We start from the raw sequence: 24,481 nt of genomic DNA, 5'->3' as shown, positions 1-24,481 counted from the left end.
TTAAGGCCTAACTCATTGTTAAAAGTTCAAACTTACACCATACAGCACTATAAGATGCAGCAAATAGTTCGACGAACACACATAATGTGAAAACCAGAAAGAGGTTTATGAAACACCAATTCTTGCCATCACCTTCTAAGAGGAGTGGAACCAAGAGGGGAGTAGAAAAGAAATGACAGGGGGAGTAGAATCATTTCCTGCTGTGGAGAGACAAAAGGGATGAAGGATTTTGTGACACAGAAGAAGAGGAGTGAAAAAAAAAACAAGCACAGCGAAAGTCATTTAGAGTGATATTTTATGCTTTGAAGTCTTGGCTCATAATTTCATCCACAATAAAGAACTGTTGATGTTAAAACAATTGGAAATATAGAGGAGAGCTGAATGAGTGTTTAGCTGTAAATAGACTAAAGACTAGAAAGAGAGAGAGTTGATTTAGAGTGTTGATCTTTCTGGGCTTTTGTACCCTTAGGCTGTGTCTCTCGTCCACTGAAAGCTGTGTGTTTATACCTGTCAGTCTGACTGTGGGTTGCAGTCATGTGTGGCGATGCTATCTGCCCATAGCATTGAGATGGCTGGCCTCCAGACCGCAACGCAGATGTAGCGTACCCTCGTTGCCGTGCACGCGCACAAGTGCACAAGCACACACAAGCAGTAGAGCGAGAGTGGTTCGAAGGGTGAGAAGAGCAGCCCGCATTTGTTTAATTCACCCTCCATCTCTGTCATATATTGCTTTGATGTCTTGCACAAGAGCACAAGTGTGGCAAACCTACAGGTAGCATGAGTCAGGGCTCTCTCTCTCTCTCTCTCTCTTACACACATACACACAAAAACACACACGCACACTAATTCAACAGTCAAAAACATGACATGATGTGGCAGCAGTGATCAATTGATTTATGTTGTTTGTCTTCACAGTTTTCGTGAATGAAAAAGTATTTATTATACTTAGATGACCCCACTCTTGAGATTAGGAGCTAAGGGGGGATGGCTGTTTCCATGGTAACCCCTGATAAAGATCCAAATAAACACATATGACTTCTGCTCCATCATTCAGGCTGAGCATTTATATGTATCTTCATCCTTTTAATGTCTCTATTTACTTCCGCTTCCACTCCAACACACAAACTCACGCGCACACAGACACAGACACACACTTCACACACACACACTTTACCATTACCACCTCGAATGCTGGTTCATCCCAGTCATGCATGTGGAACACATTGTAAAACTAAAACATGTTGGCAGGCTGTGGGTTTGTGTTGGAGCCCAGAATTGCCCGCGAACACACGAACACATACACACAAATATTCCACACAGGAACCACACAATCAGAGAGAGACACACACACACACACACTCACTCAATAAAAGAGCCAGTAGGCCCGCAGACAATGTCTAGCGCCCCTGAACACATGCTCATGTAAGCTAACAGCATGACGTTTATGACTGTGTGTGTGTTAGTGGTTCCTGTATGGAATATGTCGCTGAATATGTCCTGTGAGAGTTTAATTTAATATTGAGAGGTGAAAGATTCCTGGCTGTGACAGCATATCACTGTTAATCTTTTATTCATTCAAAAAAATGGCTGTTGATCTGTTTCCAACCCCCACCCCCTTCCTCCTTCAGGTCTATGGAAATGCAGGACCTAGCCAGTCCTCATAACCGCGTAGGAGGTGGAGATTCAACAGGCTCCAAGCTGGACAAGAACAACCTTGGCAGCCCCTCCATCACCACCAATGGAACAGGAGGTGAGAAGGCAGAACGTGTTTGATATTATAGTCATGAAAAAGTCAATTGTGCCTGTGGATGGAAATAACAGCGGGGACAGAGGGGCTAAAGACCACCCTTTCTGAGCGAGATCTCAATGTGATAGTGATACATCCTGAGTTTTAAGTGATTGGGTTTTCCCCCTATACGTCTGCCAGTGGTTTGGTCTGGTTCCCTCAGTGTGTGTGAAGCGATCTCTGGAGTGTTTCAGCAGTGGCACCAATAATTTGCTACTTTTGCATGGTTAGCAGAGGATGTGTCAATGTTTCTTCAGAATCCTCATAATTCACTCATTTTCAAGAGGTTTGGTTTGTTGTAAATTGCATTTATGATGCAGGATAAACATGCTTTTATTATTGCTAAAAGACCTATATAAATGGTAGTCAAAATATTACAGTCATACAATAGAAACAGAATAGAAATGAATAATAGAATGAACAGTGAAATTAAAGATACACCCATAGGGAGATGTAGTGTACCTTCACTTTCAGTGTTCCGAAGGAAATCTTTGCTGCTCCACTACTCTGAAATTCCACTATAAAATGAATTCTTAAGCATTTTTGGGTAAATTATTGGCTTTCTTGCTGAGAGTGAGATGTTAAGACTGATATCACTGTCAGGTCGGTTGGAAAACGCTAACCTGGCTCTGTCGTAAGGTAACATAAGGAGTCAGTTATGTGTGGGACTATGTCTTGGCTCAGAACCAGCAGAGACTCTGGGAAGTCACTGCACCCTAAATACCAAGAAATACTCCAGTGCATAGCCTCTGCCCCCCCCCCCCCCCTTTCTGGTTTTGTTCAGTTTGGAAGGTTTGAGACAAATAAGATAGAACATATTAATAAATTAGTGAGCTCTAAAATGATTTAATTAGTTGGACAGCCGCTGAGCTAAAAGCTGCTGTGTGTTGCTTTATATTTAACGTTTGTACATATACATCTAACTCTGGGCAACAAAGCCCAACTATTCAATTAAGTGATCCATCAATCTGCTTTTCACCCAAAATGATGTTAAAAATGGGAGTCCCACCTCTTAAAACTGGAAATACACCAGATGATTCTCATACAGGATTATCAAACAGGATTCACTGTCACGTCCAGTCTTGTCCTAGTCTGCTTAAGTCTGCACTGGTTTGGACCAGTCGGCACATAAATCTGCAAGTGTATTAAAGTCAAAAGGCTGGAAATGACCAGCTTGTGACTTGACAGACTCCACCCTCCTCATCAAGCATGCAGTATACACTAGTAGTGTCTACTCGTGACCAGCCCAACAACGAACGTTAACATAGCCTAGCCTTAGCCCAAGTATGTAACATGACCAAAAGGTATTTGATTCGCTCACCTCCAGCTTCCTCTGCAATCCGCAGAGTCCACACTCCCCTCAACCAAGTGCATATTTTCTTTATTCTTTTGTTTGTACTTCTAACATCACAGATGGCAGTGCTTATAACACAGCAGCTAGCTCCCTAGCTTCCACGTGTGTTAACTCTGCAAACTTTCAGTCTCGCAAGTGTTTTCATGCACTATCAGTTGACTTCAGTCGCAACAAGTCGTGTAGTCAGTGATCCCTAATCTATCACAGTTGTAAATGTGTGATAGCCTCTAAATAAATCTACTGAAGCCGCATGCACTCCCAGTCTTCTTGAACTGTTAGCATTGAGAAAGTGTCTTCAGAACTTTAGCTGTCAGTCGTCTAATTTCTTAAAATAGTTAAGTGATATTTAAGCACACTTCTACTAATACTGTAACTTTTGTCCTTCTAGATGTGCTCTTTAAGTTCATCTTGCTTTCTCTGAAACACACCCTGAATATTAGTCACTTTGGACAGAGCATGTTACACTCATCAGATGTTGAGAGTAATATGCAAAGTCATCAGTTAGGACATTTTTTGACCTGCAGAGATAATTACTTCTGGAGGAATTTATCGAGATGGAGAAGAAGAAGGACACACAACACACACACACACACACACACACACACACACACACACACACACACACACACACACACTCACTCACTCACTCTAATACTGGCATGAGTAGTTAAATAAACCACCGGAGAATGTGTGTAAATACACAGTAAAGCACTTTTGCTCCCCTCCGCTAACCACTTGGCAAAGTGTGTGTCTGTAAGCACGCGCTTGTGTATGTGTATGTGTGTGTGTGTAGGTCAGAGCTCAAAATCCCACTGGAAACTATTTCCTCTACAAGAGCATTAAAGCATCACTGCTGTCTTAGATGTCAACACCACAGAGCCTTCTTCTCTTTTTCTTCTCTTTCTCCTCCAATCTCTCTCTCTTCCCTTCTTTTCCTCTGCTTGTCTACGATTACATGGATTCAATATTCCACGATCATTACAGTTTTTTTAACCTTTCTCTGAAAATGACAATATTCTGACTGAGCTGTTCACAAGGAAAATTAAATTTCCACTAATAGTCCTGTTTGTATGCAGCCACCCTAATTCTGACTAGCTAGGCTTGTCAGTAAGACTAAGGGTGGAACTAAAATTTGCTGCTGTTTCCCCTCCAGTCTAGTTGAAGTATGACTTTTAGCAAATATAATTACTCCTAATTTGCATTTTTGAACGATAGCAATATTAACGTTATTCCATTTTTTCCCTACTTTGTCATGGCATTATAATGATGAATAATACATATAGTTCAGAAAGTTCAATGAGTTATTGCTTGCGAGCAGTTTAAATGGTAGCATTAAAGCTAGCACATTTACAGCAACTGGCTGTAAACATGCAAAAGGTAGTAAACTGCTGTAAAAACTTGACTTGAAATGCGTATTCTGAATATCAATGAAAATGATAATGATATTAATAATCAACTATATTTGTATGGCACCTTCCACACAAAAATTGCAGGTCAAAGCTGTACAACAAAGACAGAAAATCAGTAAAATCATGTTAAAAGGGATAACAGAAATAAAACCAAAATGCATATCATATGACAGAAAATATAATTACAATAAAAGCTCTTGAAAGCTAAAACTACAGGGTGCATTTAAAAAAAAAGTGCAGCAGAGAGTAAATGCAAATCTAAGTAATGGCTAGAGCATAGAAATGTTTAAAGTTAGACTTGAGCATAGAACATAGAACGTTTTAAGTTAAATATCTAGCTTTCCAAAAGCTGCATCTGGGGCAGTTTACATGTCCATAGATTGCTCCTAAGACCTGACTAAGACTGCCACACTTGTCTTGGAATATGCTAGTTTTGGAGGATCAAATTCCAAGAATCCAACCATGACACAAAATCAGAATATGGTCATTTTCAGAACGATGGTGGATACTATCCTGTCTACAGTGCTAGTAAACAGAGCCAGTGTGTCTGTAATTGTCTCCATCTCTGGTTCTCTGCTTGTCAGTTTGATGTACTAGCGCTGATGTAAGTGTTTTTGTTGAAGGGGATCTTTTGATCTTTTGGTGATTTAACAGATAATCACTAGTTATGTAATGGGGGGGGGGACTAAATTTGAGTCAACTTAAAGTGTCACCAAACCCTTTTACAGAAATAGCTGGGGGAGGACATCACAGTGCATTCAGATCATATTAAATCATTTCTGTTGAGCTCACCGTTAATGGTTAAAGCAAACGGGGGGGGGGGGGGGGTACACACTGACAAAACATACCCAACATTCTCCTCACCTGACATCAAGCGAGCTCCGGCCTGCAGGCCATTGCCATAGCAACTCATTTTTCTTCATTAGAGTTGAAGTTGTCTTGATTAAAATCAAGTTCTCAGCAATGAGGAGTTTTAATCAGAGAGAAAGTAGCTGCAAGATGCCATATTGGATGTTAGAATGGTTAACAGGTGTGCTTGGTCAAATGAACATAGATTATTTGGAAATTTTCTTACAGAAAATTAAAATGAGGAAACTAGTAAATGCCTGCTTAGGATGCTTGCTTGGCTTCTTCCAAATATAGCCAAACTCTTTGAGTAGGACTTCTCAAATTAATAACCTGTTTTTTTGAAAACAAGTAGATTTGGACTAGCTCATGGCCAGAACCTTGACATGTTAAATACATTCAGACTTACATTCAGACTTAAAGAGAGGCTTTACCTTGCAAGGAAGTTGTTTTGTTTTTCAAAAATCAAAACATAACAAACCTCACACAATAAATCACCCTGATGAATTTCAATTGATGTCTTTGTGCAATCAGTGTACATTTTGAGGAGATCTGGGCGTGATTCCACTGTCAAGATACTGCTGGTATTAAAGCAAAGACTGGCATTGCAGGCTTTTCTCCATGGAAAAGATGTTTTTGCTCATCTGTTAACTGGTTTCGGCTCATTCTTTGAAATCAGCTCGTGGTGATGGACGGATGGTTCATCCAATCACCTGCCAAGTTTTTTCTGTTTCTAAAAATTTCTGCCTGTTTCCCAACTGTTTATATGGGCGACCTCTCAGAAGGTTGCCAGAAACAAACTTACCAAACTAAATGAAGGGAATGAAAGAGACTAAGCCAAAAATGAGGTTCTAATTTAACCGTCAATAAATATTTTGACCATCATTTGATCTTGTAACAAACAAGCTCAGTTTTGCAGTGCAAATGTCTACCTCATGTCCCGTATACCTGAGATCACATCCTCACCACCTTCCCACCCCTTTAGGTGAAAACATGACCGTTCTAAACACGGCTGATTGGCTGTTGGGCTGCAGCAGCCCGCCCCCCACCACAGGCTCCAAGGACTATGGTACAGAGGTGCATGTGTGTGAATCCCAAAAATTACCTTATAATAGGAGGAGTTTCTGTTCTTCAGGCTACATCGAATGTTTTAGTCCCGGATGTGCTCTTGATTGATTTTCATTTGCTGTGCAGTGTTCTCTGCTCTGTAGATCCCAGTATGTATGTGTATGTATGTGTGTGTGTGTGTGTGTGTGTGTGTGGAGGAGGGGGGTGTGCGTGTGCAATTGCACAGTTCCCACCAGTCAAGGAATGTCTGAAAAGCTGGGAAATTTGATTAATTTGCAGGGGAAGTTAGTAACTATAAGGGGATTTTTTGCCAAACGGGTCACCTTGCATAATTATATTTTCAGAACTCAATTATTTCATTTTATGGTTTTCAAACTTTTCCTGAGCTGAAACATGACATTGAGGAATAAAACCTCATGGTGGTGTTCCAACTTTTAAAAGCTATGGAACTTTATATAGTGGGAACTCTGCAAACATCATTTGTACACTCTGTGTGAATGGATGCAGTAGTTTGCCCTCTGCTTTCTGTGTGGTGTGTGTGTGTGTGTGATGGTATTTCTCTTTACTTGCTAACACTGAACTGTTTTCCTCCTCTTGAAGTAAAAACAGAGCCCATGAACAACAGCGATACGGTCACTACAACAGGTGACACAGCACTGGACACATATGCCGGCTCAGGTAACACACACCAACACACGCACGAAAACACACATTAAGAACTGTTTCAACTGGAGAGAAATTCAGCTGTCAGCATATTCAGCTCTATTTTCTTCTGTTTTGTCAGACACACAAACACTCTCAGCTCGGTTGTAGGCTCGCTGAAAGCTTTAATCCCTTGAAGTATTGCCTGTCCTTGGATTACGTCATCAAAGGCTGGCAGAAGGATGAGAGACAGGGAGAGACCTTTTTTACACTTGTCTTTTTTTAGACTCCCACACGACCCATGCTCCTCCTCATTGCAAAACAAACACACACACACACACACACACACACACACACACACACACACACACACACACACACACATACAAAAAAACCATTGAGCAACACACAGTGAGGGTTTAGAAGGCAGCGGGGTGTTTGTCAGTGCTGAGCTCTGACATCTCAATGACCACAAACAGACGTTGTGTTTTACTATGAGGCCCGCTGTTAGGGGTTTGGTGGACTACACAGAGAGAACTTGGCTCCTCTCCATTCAAACTGCTTCCAATTATGTTTACTGGAACACTCAAACAAGCTGGAGGCTCTGAGTTTTGCTGCTCACGAGTGGTTTTGTTAAATGTGAAAGGAAACAGGAGATTTGACTTGAACCGTAACCAAATGTTGTCTTTTTTTGTTTTGTTTTGTTTTTTTTGTTTTTGATTACTGTTCTGCATTTAGTCATCACCAGTAGTGGATACAGCCCTCGTTCAGCCCACCAGTACTCACCTCCTCTCTACCCATCAAAGTAAGTTTGACTCAACAGAAGCTGCTGTCTGGGAAATCTCACTAGTGTACCTGATTACTGTACCAGTACCTGTACTAACTCTTCCTGACATATTGGCTTGTATATCACTATAAACTCGTGTTATACTCTGTATTTCAATTTCACAATGTGTTTCTAATATGTCTATTTCAGTTTAGTACACAATGTAATGCTAAAAATAACATGAACCGGAAGAAGCAAGCAAATACTAGCCACTAATACAGCCGCTTCTTTCCCAATATACATCTACTTGGGGTACAGGACATCATGTGTGGCTTCAACTCCCTGATGAACTTCTCATTACAGATGGATAATTACTCAAAGCAGTGAGGTGGTTGTTGTTGTTTCAGGCAACTACTACATTAACTGTGACACCAGTAAAGATGAACGCTCCAACATAGCTAATTTAAATTTGTCCGGCCCTATAAAAGTGGTGTTGTGCTAGAGTCCCTGGGTAATGTCGTTTACTTGTATTCTGACAGTTTGTCCTAACAGACGGTATGTAAAAAAAAAGTCACAGTAGTCCAAAAAGTAACATGTAGAAATTCCAGTACCACATACTACTTCAAGCACTTAATTGTACAAAATGAATGATATTATCTGCCAAAGAGCTACTTTCCCTCCACTATTCCTATATTATCCTTTTTTATCCAACATTCTGACATTGCTATGTCACTTTTCTGTCTTCCCCCTACTTTCCCAGGCCCTACCCTCACATCCTCTCAACGCCGGCCGCCCCACCCATGCCGGCATACGCTGGCCAACCCCAGTTCAGCAGCATGCAGCAGTCAACAGTCTACACGGCGTACTCCCAAACAGGGCAGGCCTATGGCCTTTCCAGCTACGGTATCGGAAAGCACACTCAAACACAACTCAGCATGCAGCAGTTCCCATAATGCATTAGAAATGTTGCTGGTAACATTAGCAGCCTTCATTTTTCAGTGTTTGAACATCTAACAAGAGTTTAAAAGTGTGAAAATGGGGTGTCAAACATTTGTCAAACTGAACTGAAAGTAAGATACACAAATTAGAACGTAAAAAAATAATTTGTATGGATTATGACTGGGAGCATTTTTTTTCCCTTTGAGATTAGCTACGTCTGAAACTACTTCTCTGAATCCCTGAAACTGTAATACGGATACTTTTTACCTACCCGATGGCACTATTGTTCAGCCAATGAACAAATGAGCTCAATATCAGACCACCTGTGGCAAGACACCCTCATAATGAGCGTCAACTTTTTGTCATTGAAGTAAGAGACACAGATGAATGACTCCATCATCTGCCAGCTCTTTGTTATCTTTGTACTCCTTGTTAACTATGTTAAACGCAAGGTCTGAACTTGGTGTATCTATACACTGACTTGAAGTTTATAAACTATGTAGGTGAAGGTTCAAGCGAGTCAAATACTAGAAACCTTCCTGCATCTGGTAAAACAGAGTAAGAGAGAAAAGTAAAATGTCTAAAAATGGCTCCAAAGGGTTAAGTGGGGGTTTATTTTGTAATCCATGTAGATTAAAGCAGAAGAGGAGGACATGACAGGATGTTTCCTTTGTGATTTTAAATAGATGAGACCGCAGAATTAAACAGCACGATTAAAAGCTCTTGTTATTCTCAATAACTGTTTTGATTGGCTACATGAGAACGGAAAACTACAGCAGACCTAATGGATGTGGTATTATCTTTTACTGAAGTTAATTTAAAATAAGTCTAATACCTGTATGATTCTCTGGGAGTAAATACCTTTCTGTCTTTGAAGCCAAACCACACAGTAACCCAAAGTAAGAGACAATGGACGTAATGTACAGTTTGCTGATGTTGTAACATCTACAAACCTCATATTTCTGTCTTGCCACAGACCTCGGTGTGATGCTGCCAGGCATTAAGACAGAAAGCGGCCTGGCCCAGAGTCAGTCTCCTCTCCAGACAGGCCTCAGTTACAGTCCTGGCTTCACCACACCTCAGCCTGGACAGACTGCCTACTCACCCTATCAGATGCCAGGTCGGTAGAAATGACAGTGTTTCACTGCTACGCTTGTCATTGCCACATCAATTAAGATTAATAATCACACAGGGCTTCTTCATCAAATTCTTGCTGAGAATGGTGAAACTAAAATGAGTCTTTGGTGTTAAGTTGACATTTTTCTTCCCTCCGGTGTGTTTCTTTTTCTTCTACCTCAGGTTCAAGTTTCACTCCCTCCTCAGGCCTCTACGCCACCAACAACTCAGTGTCCAGCCCCGCCAATTACACTGCCACACAGCAGGTAACACCACTTGGCCATCATCTCTAAAAGCAACGTACATGCACGCTTTTAATGTGTATTTTTACTTCCAAGTATTCACAAGACATTTCTTCCCCTCAAGCATTGTTTCTTTGTGATTCCAGAATAGAGAAAGAGCCAGTCACGCATATTTAGCTTGAAGCTAATGGCAAATTACAGCTAACAACAGCAAAAAATATCCATTTACAAACTCTCAGGCACATCGTCTGGTGTAACCCACATATTTTTTTTTAATCTACAGTGCAACCATGAATGAGAGTTGAGCGTCACCCACTGCCACATTCAGTTGAACCATGTAGCTGGTATGCAGTTGTTTATGGTAGCACTAGTTTGGTAGATAATTTTGTTTTTAACTCATATCAATGTGTTTGTGGATTACTGAGCATACAGCTGAATAAAGAGGATGCAAAGTTTGTAAACAGGCTTTTTAGACAGTTTTATGTTGTAGGTAGTTTATCTCAATTAGCTTCAAACCAAATGTCATTTCTGCATTCTGCAATCAAAAAGAAATGAATCACAAAGGAAAATAAACCTTTGTAAGTTCAAGACACCCATTTGTGAGTACTAGGAAGGCAAAAATACACGTTTTGGGTGAAGTATCTCTTTAAAACTGCTCTGCTTGTGCCACCCAGCTGAAGTTAGCTTAAGCTCTAAAATCAACTTTCCCAGACCAATTTCCTCGGGGAGTTCTTGCAAATCAGCCACTTTTGACCACTTCTGAGTGGTCCAATGAATGTAATTTGCCTCATTATTCTGGCTAAAATAAAAGATTCTAAATGGTGCCGTTGCGTTCGTCTTTGGGCCAAGAGGTGTTTCTTTACAGTCATGCTCCCACACAACTTAACTCGTGCAAAGCAGCATAAGAGAGGGGAAAAAAAGTCAAATTATGATGAAACTGCGCTATAGGGACAATCTTAGGAAAAAAACAGACTTTGTGAAAGAGTGTTTTGTTCAGAATATTTCTCTTATGTCTATATGATGGATTGTATTGTGCTAGTAAACTGCTTATAGGGGATTTTAAATGTCCCTCTATGATAGATGTGGCTGTTTATAGAGAGAAAGTCGAGGTTTGTCCCGTGTGGGTGGATTAAGGGGAATGGTGTGCGTGTGTGTGTGTGTGTGTGTGTGTGTGTGTGTGTGTGTGTGTGTGTGCGCGCATGCATGCATGCGTGAGACAGAGAGTGAGAGAGAGAGTTTAACAAGACACAAGAAAGAGATGGATAGGGCGAGAGAGACTGATAGAATGCAAATATGTGTGGATACAGTGTTTGTGTCTGTGTTCATGTTGGCTTTTGTGCAACTGTCGCTACATGACTAAACTCCAGGTGTGAGTTAATGAGTGTGTGGACTTATGTATATCTGTCTAACATGCTTTGTCAGAGCCATCATGCTAGAACACACAAGTTCAAATGTTTGTTGGGTTCTTTTTTATTTGATGGTTAAGACTGCAGAAAAAGACTGTTTTGGTGTAAAGTGTATTTGATGACTTTTGACGGAGGTATGCTTAACGCTCCCATCCACTACCATTCATCACACGACAAAAAACTAGCGGTCAATCAGTCTCTGTAGATTTCCGCCCCCTAAAGCATGCATATAGAACAAGAATATCCACCTATCTTGTCTGGTTCTGGGGAAGATGGGAAATAAACATGTTTCCCACAAAAAAAAAGTGGTGTGTTCCTTTAAGATAAGATTGGGCAAATGGGAATGTGAGGGGTCCCCAAAGATACACAAAGACATAGACATGTGTATCCATGTGGTGTTCTCTAGGTTATAAAGACTTGCAGAGATGGATATAGTGACAGGTTTAGAGCGCTGGCTCATAAAAGCGACCATCTCCACTGGGTCAGTAAAATCCGGCAACACAAGGATTTAATTGTTTTGGAGATATAAAATGCAGAATGGAGGGAATAAAAGATTAGAGGGAGGGAGCACTTATAAAAGCTGTCTTCAAAAGTCAGTCTGAACTTTTCCAGAAAAGTAAAACATCTATATTTTCTTGTTCCCTTCATCTTTTTTTTTTCTTCCTTTTTTTGTGTGTCTGCTCCTACTCATAATTCATGTCATCCTCTGCAGGATTATCCCTCATACACAACATTTGGCCAAAACCAGTACGCCCAGTATTATTCCGCCTCCACTTACGGGACATATATGACCTCCAACAGCGTAGATGGGACAGGCTCCACAGCAGCCTACCAGCTGCAAGATCCCGCCCCCGCCATGACCGGACAGGCTGCTGAACTTCACCCAGGTTTGTCCTAAAAAAAAGAAAACAAAAACAAACAAAAAAACAAGCAGCATTTAAATCTCTGACACTCAAACACTCTTCATACGTACACAAGCAAATGTCCATTTTAATCTTTTTTTTTTCACGGCTCCTGATTGCAGCTCCATAATCTTGGTTCCAGTCAAAAATACAGTTCCCACAGTTTGGGTAACTGAGTTCAAAACCCTCTTTCAGCCATGATGGAGAGCAGGAAGTAATTTCAGACTGTAGCCATAGTTACCTGGCATCACACTGACTAATTGGTGAATCATTATATATTTACATTAGAACCTTTTTACTTGAGCAAAGTGGTGGAAAAAAGTTGCACTTTCGTAAACGTAGAAGTTACAGGAAGGGAGATAGAGAATGAAGACAAGTATGTCCATATGTACAGAAATATACGTACAGATGTCACATTTTCTGCCTCTTTTTCACATTTTTCCCAGGTTTATCTTGGCTGTAATTCAGGAAGCCTGATTAAAGGCGCTTATCATTCTTCCTGTCACTGGCATTTTCTATTGCCGCCTTTTTTGCTGTTTTTTTTCCCCCCTCTCTCTTTTGTCTGGGTTGGTGTCTCTTTCTTTTTCGGTCACTCACATACTGCTTTTTTTTGGTTACTCTCCCCTTCTCTCTGATTGAGACACAACAATATGAGAGTTGAAGCCCCGAGTCTGGTTCTGGTTACCACACAGCAGTGGGAGCATATGGCATTAGCAGGGTGTGTGTGTGTGTGTGTGTGTGTGTGTGTGTGCAAGAATGTGTGTGCGTTTTTCCCATGTATGCTCCGGCAGAATTTTGTATGTTCAGTATCAGTGCGAGAAGCATCGGATTACCTAACCTTTGTAATTTATTGCATGCTTCTATCTTCCCCTTCCACCGTTAAATCTTTACATGTGCATGTTATCGTCAATCACTCCAATGGCACCTTTGTTTAGCTTTCGTGGTAGTCTATAAGTTGATCTGTCGTGCCAATTACCTTGAATTATGAAACCTGTCAGGAGGGCTTATTACTGTACAAAGTGTGAGTTATTACTTCTCCTCCAAAAAACTCCAGAGCACCTGTGGGATCAAGTCAAGCCCACATCATTACTTTCACGTCAATGCAGCGTGATTTCTCTGCAGATATTTGATCATTTGTAAATCTTTCAATGTTTAGCTCTGTCTGTGTTTGTGTACAATCTCAGGGGACTTTGACACAGTGCAGAGCCCTTCCACACCCATCAAAGAGCTGGATGACCGAGCCTGCAGGAGTGGAGGGTCTAAGTCTCGGGGCAGGGGCCGCAAGAACAATCCCTCCCCTCCCCCTGATAGTGACCTGGAGGTAAGTAGCCAATAAACACCCACTGAGGCAGCACTTCCAGACTGCATATTCCATCCAAATCTCTGCATGCACATATGGTGCGATAACATTTCAGAATCTTCTATTCTCTTGCTTTTTCTTCTGCAGAGGGTTTTTGTGTGGGATCTGGATGAGACAATCATCGTCTTCCATTCTCTGCTCACGGGCTCCTATGCACAGAAATATGGCAAGGTGAGACAACCACCCTGCCTTCACTAGCGCTATTAATCTCCACATCCACGCCGCACTCACATCAGTCTAGTCATCCATTTTGTTGGTCTGCCAAAAATACAATCCCAGGTTGCTACACTGGCCTGATTTTGACTGAATGAAGGATGATGAACCTGATACAAATGAGCCATTACTTGAGTTATTTATGTTATATCCAGAGAAATGACTGTCGTTTTTTTTATGCACCAATGATGCAGCAAGTGAGGAATCTCATACACACGTGATTTAGCACATGTTGCATGTGCTTTTCGGATCACTTTGTGAGGAACCCATGTAAATTTTCTATGTGAAACCTGAAGAACTACATGAAAGCATCGATGAGATTACATTTGAGACCCACGTGAAGTGCTTGCAAATACTCATGCGTGGCCTACAGCATTACATGTGCAAACATGGATTTACATGAGAAACCCGTGTGAAAGATCGTAGATTATCACATGAAGCCATTGCAAATACTCTTATGGAAATATCAGTGTGATTATATCCAGAAATGGACAGATTAATTTGTGAACCCCTTGAAAAACGTATGCGTGGCCGATGGAATTACATGTGCAAATCAGTGGGTTTACATGTAACCCGCACATACAGGTATTCCTGTGAATCCCATAAGATCAAACATGGGAATCTATGTGTTTACATGTGAAACTGGAACAAGGGGTTTGGACTTAACAGGTCAGAAACCTCCAAGCTGCACCACTCCAACTAGTTTGGTGAAAGTTGCACAGATAGTTTTCCAACTGACAGACAAAATTAGCTCCTAGGTGAAGATAAATCTAAATGGTTTTGTGGCCATTTTTGATTCTGACAATATACATAAAAACATATGGGTCTCTTTAATGTACAACACATAAAGAAGTCACTTAAATCCATCATCAATAACTCATTCTTACATTCATTTACGAATAATTCCATATTTCTTACTTGGACTGATTTGGTGGTCCAAGCTTCTCACATCACAGTTACACTGTTTATAGTTCCTTTTATTATAAATGTATTGGGATCATCCCATGAGGCCAAAGCAACAGATTTTTATTGGACTGTGTCGTTTCCTGTGGCACTGCCATAGTCACCAGCCTGCCTGTACCAACCTCTCAGAGTCCGTTCTGAAATCTTGTTTGGCAGTCAAACAAAAGCTGGCACGCACACACACGCGCACAAGGCCACAACAGTCTGTGTATTTTAGGGCTCGTGGGTACTGATGTACTTCCTAGTTGCTCTGCAGTTTAATGTTTGGCAATAAGGTTTTAATAGGTATAAGACAGGCCCCGGTGAGCAGTAAATCCTGGTGTATGCAAGTGTGTGTGTGTGTGTGTGTGTGTGTGTGTGTGTGTGTGTGTTCATGCAATGGACACACAGCAGCACCGAGTTTTGTTCAGCCTGATGTGTTACTGGAGAGAAACTCTTAATATCATCTAATATTATGTCAGTTTTTCAGAGGTGGCAAAAGTACACAAAGTCTAACAGAGGAACAGATACGTAAAAGTAAAGAAGTACAGGCTCTTATATATAATCAGTAAATGAGTTTTTACACTTGCCAGATTGATTATTAAAAAATTTTCACGACACCAGACACAATCCGTCTTTCAAGGTTTTAGCAAGAGGCGGCCAACATTTACACGTACTATCAGCACTTATGTTGGGAGGTTATCTGCCCCCTCATACAAAACTCTCACCTGTTTCTCTTATTACATCATTTTTTTTGGAACAAGCCTAATTTTGAGAATGTAAGGGGTAGAAAGCAGTACAGAGAAAGTACAGATATTTGTGTTAAAATATTGAGAATAAAAGCAAAAAAGAAAATAAAAGATCAGAAAAATTAAATAATTTTGATTAAGACAAGTTTCACTTCTGTGAAAACTGGCCAAGAATTTGCTAGAGGAAAAAAAAAAAACAAGAAGCAAAAAAAATCATATCCACCTTTGAATATTCACCTAAAAATACTTCCTAAGAGCATTTTCTTCTCATTTGCTGCTTCCGTTATGAAATATAGCAGCAGCTGTGTCTGTTCACACCTCTCCTAAAATAGTGTTTACACGGTTGCCAAAGCAACCACAATTCCTTAGTGCTCTCTCACATGGGCCATGAGATCAATGTTTTACCCCTTTTATTAGGACACAATCTGTTTGAGGTCAAAGTGGATTTTCAGACAGGCTCCCCTCGACAGGCCAAAGTAAAAACTTGCAAATGATTTTTCTGATGCTTGGGTCTTTCTGGAGCCCCCAAACCAGATCAATCCATCGCTCAAAGGGAATGAACACATCTGTAAGGCTCCTCTGGCTGGTAGCCAGTGTAATCATTACCTGAGAGAGTCATTTAAGTGCTGCTTGTCTCTGTGATTGACACAAAAGCAGGAAAAATAATCCACTCAAAATGACTGTTAAACTGTTCAGTGTTTGGAAAGCCTGACACTCTCCACAACCTTCAGCTTTATAGAGCTTTTTTCTTTGGCACTTTCTCACACTCTGGAATGCCTGCCATCTCTCTCTCTCTCCCTCTCTCTGTACGCCTTGCTCACTTTCACTCTCCTTCCTGTTAGTTTCTTTCTATTCTGGTCTTCTGACAGCGTCAGCGAATCGCGCGGCACGCTGCCGACCCTCGCTGACCTATCACAGATGATGGTTTTTGCAGCTGAGCCTGGGCTGGCAGGGCAGGCAGCACCCCCCCCCCCCCCAACACCTACAAATGCACGCCATTCTCATACCACATACATTTCCAGTGTCTCCCTTTGAGGGCACAACATGAAGACACACACTACCACACACACACACACACACACACAACACTCCCCACCAAGCTTGAGGAATGTTGATGAGACAGAACAAGTGCAACCTGTCTGTCAGCATCTGCTATGATGAGTGTACCAAGTCTACAAGGGGAAGGAAGGAAGGGGGGGTGTGTGTGTGTGTGTGTGTGTGTGTGTGTGTGTGCGTGTGCCCGCGCACATGGGAATGCATTTCAGTGTATTGGTGTGATGATGATGTATTCCTCCTTTATCAGGACCCTCCTATGGCAGTGACGCTGGGTCTGAGGATGGAAGAGATGATCTTCAACTTGGCTGACACACACTTGTTCTTTAATGATCTTGAGGTGACACACACACACACACACACACACACCTTAAATTTGCCAAGGAATTTGCCCAATTTGAAAAAACAAACAAACTCCTAAGTACTTTTTAGGCATTCAGTGACACACTTCTACTGCCATCCAGTGGTATAAAGTGGTGCAACACATCCCGCTGATTCTAATGTCAAATACTGCAATTTTACAGTTGAATAGATTTAGTCTCATGATTGTATTGTAAAAGTTCATCATATGATATTTATAAATCCCCTGAATAATAAAAGTCATCTTATGTAGCATTGTTGTTTCTGTTTCTGTGTGTGCAGGAGTGTGATCAGGTACATATTGATGACGTGTCATCAGATGACAACGGGCAGGACTTAAGGTAAAAAATTAACACTTAATAATTGTTTTAATCATTATAACAATGTCATATTTTTGAAATATTTAATTTGGAACGTGTGATTTTGCACGATTCAAATTAGCATTTGATCAATAAAGTATGAAAATCATGACATATTGCCGATGTTACCTGATAAACTAAATACATGTTAATTATCCTAATAGTATTGAATCATTCACCATTTAATATTTGTGTTTTACCAGAGCAGATTTTTCAAATAAAACATATCATTATTATTGACAGTACTTACAGTTTTGCAACTGATGGCTTCCATGCAGCTGCAACCAGCGCCAACCTGTGCCTGGCTACGGGTGTCCGCGGCGGGGTCGACTGGATGAGGAAGCTGGCCTTCCGCTACCGACGGGTCAAAGAGTTGTATAGCACATACAAAAACAATGTGGGGGGTAAGCCAATCAGACTGGAGCTTACTGGGACATACGCTAGAACGAGGGAGGTTTGGGTTAATGCTCCACTGGAATCACATTGGTTAATATTCCGTTTTTAAAGATCTATATACCAAAAAAATAAATGTACATAAATCTATTTTGGTTTTTTTGTTCACATTTGTGGGACTTCCTACAACAATATATAACTTTTTAACATCATCAGGAGCACGTTCGTATAATTGGACAACGCATTAAATGGATCTTAAGTACAGCCTGAGGGTTTTTTAGACAATAATACAATTATTAAAAAATGGTGAAAGCGTTTACAGTCGTGGAACCTTGGAATTGAATGAACATATACTTCTGCACTATTATACAGTATGTATATACGTTCAAATTTACCCAAGAAACTAAGTTGAGCCGGTAGAACAGGTTGCTGGATTTTTTTTTTTTAAACTTATATTCATGTAGAAAAGTTTGTAGATTTTAAGACAAAATTTTCATGGCTTTTTTGTTTGTTTTATGTTTAAATTAGCTGTACGAGTAAAATATATCTGAAGTTTAACAGCCAGTTTAAATTAAGACTGTCAATCAACATGTAATATTTCATGTAAATTAAAAGGCATCCGACCCTTTTTTGCTCATAGAGAATGTGCTGAACTGTCCCATTCGTGGGTGTGGAGGATTTTTTTTTTTAACGGGGCCCTGCTGTGTTGCAGGTCTGCTGGGCCCAGCTAAGAGAGACGCCTGGCTGCAGCTGCGAGCTGAGGTGGAGGCGCTGACCGACTCGTGGCTCACCCACGCACTCAAGTCCCTTTCCATCATCAGCTCCAGGTGCCACCTCGGGCTTTTATTCATTTACAGAGATACTTAGGTCATTCATTCATTCACCATCCACTGATGCTTTCATCCAACCATTCACTCAATCACCCTCCCTGCAGGAATAACTGTGTGAATGTGTTGGTGACCACAACACAGCTCATACCAGCGCTCGCTAAAGTTCTCCTGTATAGTCTGGGGTCGGTGTTCCCTATCGAGAACATTTACAGTGCAACTAAAATAGGTAAGACGCGCACGCACACATGAACACACACACCAAGGGCTTCGGGAATCAGGGATGCACCATAATATCAGCACCTCATTACTATAAGTAGATGTTATATGTAGTACAAATTGTGTTCTGTAAATATGCAGTGAATTCTCAAAAATGCACAAAAAATAACATGTTTACAATGATAATGTGATTTTTAGTAAGTACTGGCACATCACCAAAAAATTCATTATCTCTTACTATTTAATCTAATGTGGAGATAATTACTTAAAAGATTTTAAAATGTAATTTATTCTTTATTTGACTTGATATGTTAAGAATGTCACGTTTGTGGACATTCATAATCATTATCGACTCCACGTTACCGATACCCCAGCTCCATCATTAAACTGTGCTTTAAGTGGTCTCAGAATCACTAACGCTGGTGTGGGAATGTTTGACTTCTAGTGTGTTTTATTTGATGTTCTCTCTGAGTGTGTGTGTGTGTGTGTGTGTGTGTGTAGAAGGTATTCCTGATGTTCAGAGGGACATAAATGTATACATGCTGAAGGACCTCATTGGTCACCTTTGTGCTTGTAGTGTGCAGGCCTACTGGTGCAGGACTTAGTTTAGTGGTTCCTGTGGTTGTGTCATCAGAGTTGTGTTGATGATCTGTATATTCATCTGATGGTGGCATGGTAGGGCCAGTCCAGTGTTATTTTTATCAGAAACTCTCTCTATGAAGCAGGCTTGTTTCTGTAGCTGGTGTCTCCCTCTGCTGGCTATTAGAAAGATTGCAGGTGTGCATATGGTCAGGGTTGGCCTCACTTTTTAGATCCAGACTGTATGTCAGGCTCTTCTGTATAGGCTGTGGACAACAACCGGGAGATAAAAAAAAAGACAAAAATAATATTAAGTGCATATTCAGCAAAGTGTGACCTTTTGGTTAGTGCTTCAACAGGTAGAAGGGTAACATTTTAAGACTTAGAATTGGTAACAGGTTGTTTGTATGGATACAGTATACATTTGGAAATAAAGGTGTAATTCAAAAGTGTTGCACATCATAATTTATGACCCAGCACATGAAGTAACTGAGATTAAACTGTAAATCTGCTCCAGGTAACATATTTTACACAGATTACAGCTGCCAACTAATATCCTTTGTGAGCCTGCAAGAAAAGAATTTGTCTTCCTTAAAATTACTCAGATGAGTATATACTTTTTAAGTTATATCATATTATTTTAGATCAATAAATGACTGCAATTCTGTCACCTGTTTGACAGGACTGAACAAGCCAGAGATTTGGAACACCTTATGGTCACATGCCATATCTTAACAGCTCAAAGTTTAGCATATGGATTTAATTTATGTTTAGTTAGCATCATGTATATTTTCACAGGGAAAATATATGTTACTGTGCCAGTTGCTATGGTAACCTCGTTGATTTTTGCTCTCAGGATGTATCGTGTTGATGAATCTGAGAGAGAGTGTGTGTGTGTGTGTGTCTGTGTATGTGAAGTGTTTTCCCCATCTCCCACCTTTGCCTCCTGATGCACGCAGCCCTGCATCTTCCTGTGTTTATTTATTTATTTATTTATTTGTCCGTCCAAAACAACAACAAAGGAAAACCTGTGAAAGCCGTTTGTTTGTCTCCAGGCAAAGAGAGCTGTTTTGAGCGTATAGTCTCCCGCTTTGGCACTAACATTACATATGTTGTGATTGGCGATGGGAAGGATGAAGAGCATGCAGCCAGCCAGGTAAATAAACAGCTTCTGAACTTTGACCCCTCTGACCTTGTGACCCTCCTTCCTTCCCTTGTTTATTTGTTTTTTGCAGGAAAAGAGAGTTGCTTTGAACGCATAATGCAAAGGTTTGGCAGGAAAGTAGTGTATGTTGTAATTGGGGACGGTGTGGAAGAGGAGCAGGCGGCCAAAAAGGTAATGGACCCGCAACTTCACTGTGACCCCGCCTACTCCACACAGCGTGAGCTCTGATTGGACGAAGCCTGCCTTTCTTTGCTGTAGAGGTTTTGTGATGGTCGTTGACTTTGTTTTCATGTTCTACATGCTGTTGCTTTATTCTCCTTTTTTGTGGAGTGACAGGAGACTTTTGATTGCAATTTTCAGAGTGAAAATATGAGATTTTAAAAATGTCACACTTGCGTCTGAAAGCTAAACATGGACCACTGACAATTATTCATTCATTCATGTAGATTGTTCATTCCCTCACTCAATGTGATTAGTGTCACATTTGACATTTGAACAGTGAATTTCATTTATTTTGAGTTCATGTTATTCCATGTCTTATTTATATGTGATATTATTCAAGTGGTTCTCAAACTTTTTAATCAAGTACCACTTCTGGAAAAAAATGAAGCACTCCAAATACCACTGTTATTACCAAAGAAGTTAGAAATAGTCGGACATGTTTCCTCTGAGGGTCCCACTGGCTTGGATAAATCCAGTAGGGAGCCACACTAAAGACAATCAGAAGGAAACATGAAACACAACTGCTGGAATAAATTCATTAACTTGTTTGCACCTGTGAGTGTCATTCTGGTGAACTCTGAGGTTACAATGAAAAGATCCGCTCGTTGCCAATTACTGAATTTATATACTGATGCATTAATCACTGTTGAAACACACTGAATTATATTACAAGTATGGGAATATGTGAAAATAAGTAACTGATATCAGTGAGCCCATCCAGCCTGAAGGAGTCATAACCAGCGGCCCAGCAGACAGCTGGAACCTGTGCTGGTGTCACCGTTGATAGCGGCACGCGCTCAGTACACGCGGCGCCGAGACGGGAACGCAGTTGCTATGCGACCGAGACGCCTAACAGAAAGTTTCAGAATTACACGTATCACAATGTATCTTACCGTCAGTGAGAGGAAGCGCCGGCTCTGGTTGTTCCGTGGAGGAGAACAGCGAAAGAGAAGCGTGTGTTCGTCCTCAGGACAGTACAGGGGTTTGGGAGAACTTCGGCTCGTCCCGGAGCTTCATGGCAGTGTCGCGTGTCTGGTTCTACGGTTCCGTCTGAGGTGCTCTATTTCCCTGGATTCAATGTTTAGAACTTCACCACATTCACACACTGGGGCCTCGACTCTCCTTCAGTCCAGCTGAATCCAAATTGAGGATAGCTTCAGTCGTGTCTACGGACCGTCCTCGTCCGTTTGTGGCTAACATTAGCTGCAGCCGCAGGTGCAGGGCGCCAAGCCTGCGCACGCGCGCTACGTCAATGAACGTGACCAGATAGCGGCCTGAGAAAAACTTTACTAGAAAGGTAAAACTTATTAAATTTTTATTCGGTTTACGCATTTTCATGAAAAAAAAAACTTTATTTTGTTTTCATAGCATTATTTGTTTGTAAATGATTCTGACTTATTTTTTTCTTTTTTAAATTCTGGCATTCCTCCACGTACATTTTGAGGCAGCTCTTACCACAGTTGCGGAATCACTGTTTTCTTTATGCGGGAGAAAAGTTGTTCCATCGCTGCAGGCCTTATATTGACAAACTCTAAAGTCACAGCAGTCACATCTCCATCAAAATGAATCTAGATCTTCTCTCCTCCTTAGCTTTGGGTTTCATTCATCATGCTGGGTGCTGGGATTGTTAAAGGAATAGACATTTTTGAGAAATGTACCTACTTGCTTTCGTGCCGAGAATTCCATGAGAACGACTGCCACCCTCCGACAGAGGCCCGAGCCTAGAAATCGTCCACCTGACGTAGCTTAGACAGGACGTCGGGTCCTGCAAGACTTTTTAAAACCAATGTGACAGAAGTTTAACATCAAAAGTAGTCAAAGTATGAGGAAACTATTGGTTCTGAGTTGTTTATCTTCCATTGGGGTTGGAAAATTCTGGGAGTATTCAAAGTTCAGATCTTTCATTGGGAACCCACTGTAATAAAAGCAGAATTTAGTGGTAATATATAGCATTTACTCCACCTATAGATAAGTACAATGACATTTGACCTGTCAGGATGCACCCCTCAGGGTCAAATACAGGTCATGTGGCCTTGAAAGACTTTTAATAACCATGGAGAGTTTGAACTCTTTTACAAAAAGAAATAATAAACAATAAAGGTTGAAATTCCTCAAATCACTAAGATTAATCCCTTTAGTGACCTTCAGGTCCATATAGATTGTTGAAGGAACTGCTCTTCTACATGTGTAGGACCTCTCCAAATTATACTTAAGAAAGAGATTGATATCAGCTTTTTAAGGCCTCAAGTCCTGATGACTCTCGTAAGGGTGGTGGTGATTTTCTCACCTTTGCAGGAAAGCAACATTTCCCTAAAATTTCCGATCTATTCTTTTAGGCCTTGGGTTTGCATGGATTTCGTTTGCAGTGCGTTTGCAAGCTTACAAGCTACTGTAGCGTAGCTTGCATGACTCCAGGTGGTGGTGTATGTCTTTGCTGCAGTATCTCTGGTTGTGATCATGTATGTATGTGTGTGTGTGTGTGTGTGTGTGTGTGTGTCCTCCACAGCACAACATGCCTTTCTGGAGGATATCCAGCCACTCTGACCTGCTGGCGTTACACCAAGCACTGGAGTTTGAGTACCTGTAACTATTAAGGCAATACGGACTCATGCAATGTTACCATGGACACGACCCTTTTCTTTTGTATTACTATTTAAGAACACAATACACTGCAAATGTCTTGGGGATTTTTTCCTTTTTGAACATCTGGAATTACAACCTCTGAAAAAAAAGGTCTTAAGAAGCCAAGGAGAGACTGAAGGAAGCTTGTAAAGACTGAAGAGCTCCCCGGGCCCCGGGAGCACGCGTCGCTGGCCAAATCCTCCATGTGTATACAGGATCAGGATCAGGATCAGGACCAGGACGCTTGTGGTGCACCGGAAATGCAGCAGCCCCAGCACACCTACCAGGGCTTCTCTGTACAGGCGGCATGAGTGTGTGAGGGAGACACCAGCTGCTTCTATCTGGTGGTATAATCACAACGCAGAAACTTGTGTAAATTATTTGCAATAAACTTAAGGCAGCGGTGGGTGTTTGTTAATGACATTTTTTTTTGAGGGAGGGGTGTTTTGTCCTCTTTTTTTGGGGGGGGGAAATGTTTTCGGTGGGGTGAGGGATTTGGATGTGCATCATGATGTGTTGTGCCTTAATGTGTCTGTTCTTTATTCAGAAATGTAGATATAAAGGAGAAAACTTAATCAAGCGATCTATGCATCTTCTTACCTATAAGAACTTTTGTTTGTATTAATGAAACAATAGTTTCAAATCGAGACAATTTCTCAACATCAGTTATAATCAGGTAGCAGCTATTTAGTTCTAATTGCTCTGAACAGGTTTCACGCAAATTACGAAGACATTTTTATCAAGATCTTCCAGATTGTAGTCTCTTGAAACATGTTTACAAATGAAAAATAAACCCTAATCATGTCAGAAGTTAGCAGCGTACATTTAACGACATGCTCTGTGGTTTGACACAAACATGCATCAGTAAGGCTTGTAAAATAAATTTTAAATAAGTAATGTTTTTGAACCCAGCAGTTTAAGAGCTGAGAATGACCAGCAGGG

The 24,481-nt window shown here is 40.9% G+C and overlaps 2 protein-coding genes across 11 annotated transcripts in view; one reads left to right on the top strand and one right to left on the bottom strand.

The window, feature by feature from the left end:
* LOC147243068 (intraflagellar transport protein 52 homolog) overlaps positions 1-22,146 on the bottom strand; it is a 65,246-nt gene extending 43,100 nt beyond the window's left edge. For 3 of the 5 annotated variants that reach the window (XM_086188921.1, XM_086188926.1, XM_086188924.1), the window contains exons 1-3: positions 21,811-22,146; positions 19,515-19,796; positions 12,353-12,468 (exon numbers count right to left, since the gene is read on the bottom strand). In XM_086188921.1, the coding sequence (XP_086045047.1) occupies positions 12,353-12,359 (7 nt within the window). In that variant the 5' untranslated portion in view covers positions 12,360-12,468; positions 19,515-19,796; positions 21,811-22,146. The remainder of the gene's footprint in view (positions 1-12,352; positions 12,469-19,514; positions 19,797-21,810) is intronic. The other 2 variants (XM_086188922.1, XM_086188923.1) reach the window with 2 other exon arrangements.
* Positions 1-23,970, top strand: part of eya4 (EYA transcriptional coactivator and phosphatase 4) — a 49,392-nt gene extending 25,422 nt beyond the window's left edge. For 3 of the 6 annotated variants that reach the window (XM_086188914.1, XM_086188918.1, XM_086188917.1), the window contains 16 exons: positions 1,629-1,750; positions 7,064-7,141; positions 7,844-7,910; positions 8,632-8,774; positions 9,787-9,930; positions 10,110-10,192; positions 12,287-12,461; positions 13,661-13,797; positions 13,924-14,007; positions 17,044-17,133; positions 17,436-17,494; positions 17,756-17,916; positions 18,618-18,732; positions 18,840-18,961; positions 20,766-20,866; positions 23,424-23,970. In XM_086188914.1, coding sequence (XP_086045040.1) covers positions 1,629-1,750; positions 7,064-7,141; positions 7,844-7,910; positions 8,632-8,774; positions 9,787-9,930; positions 10,110-10,192; positions 12,287-12,461; positions 13,661-13,797; positions 13,924-14,007; positions 17,044-17,133; positions 17,436-17,494; positions 17,756-17,916; positions 18,618-18,732; positions 18,840-18,961; positions 20,766-20,866; positions 23,424-23,504 — 1,762 coding nt within the window. In that variant the 3' untranslated portion in view covers positions 23,505-23,970. Of the gene's footprint in view, positions 1-1,628; positions 1,751-6,380; positions 6,465-7,063; positions 7,142-7,843; positions 7,911-8,631; positions 8,775-9,786; positions 9,931-10,109; positions 10,193-12,286; positions 12,462-13,660; positions 13,798-13,923; positions 14,008-17,043; positions 17,134-17,435; positions 17,495-17,755; positions 17,917-18,617; positions 18,733-18,839; positions 18,962-20,585; positions 20,687-20,765; positions 20,867-23,423 lie in introns of all 6 variants that reach the window. The other 3 variants (XR_015110540.1, XM_086188919.1, XM_086188915.1) reach the window with 3 other exon arrangements.
* The last annotated feature ends 511 nt before the right edge of the window (positions 23,971-24,481 follow it).

The sequence above is a fragment of the Aulostomus chinensis genome, chromosome 20 (genome assembly GCF_037954235.1).
Source record: "Aulostomus chinensis isolate RoL2024-O1b breed Wild chromosome 20, RoL_Achi_v1.0, whole genome shotgun sequence".
Taxonomy (NCBI): domain Eukaryota; kingdom Metazoa; phylum Chordata; class Actinopteri; order Syngnathiformes; family Aulostomidae; genus Aulostomus; species Aulostomus chinensis.
The sequence above is the reverse complement of the archived record's forward strand: the minus strand, read 5'-3'. Positions and strand labels throughout refer to the sequence as shown.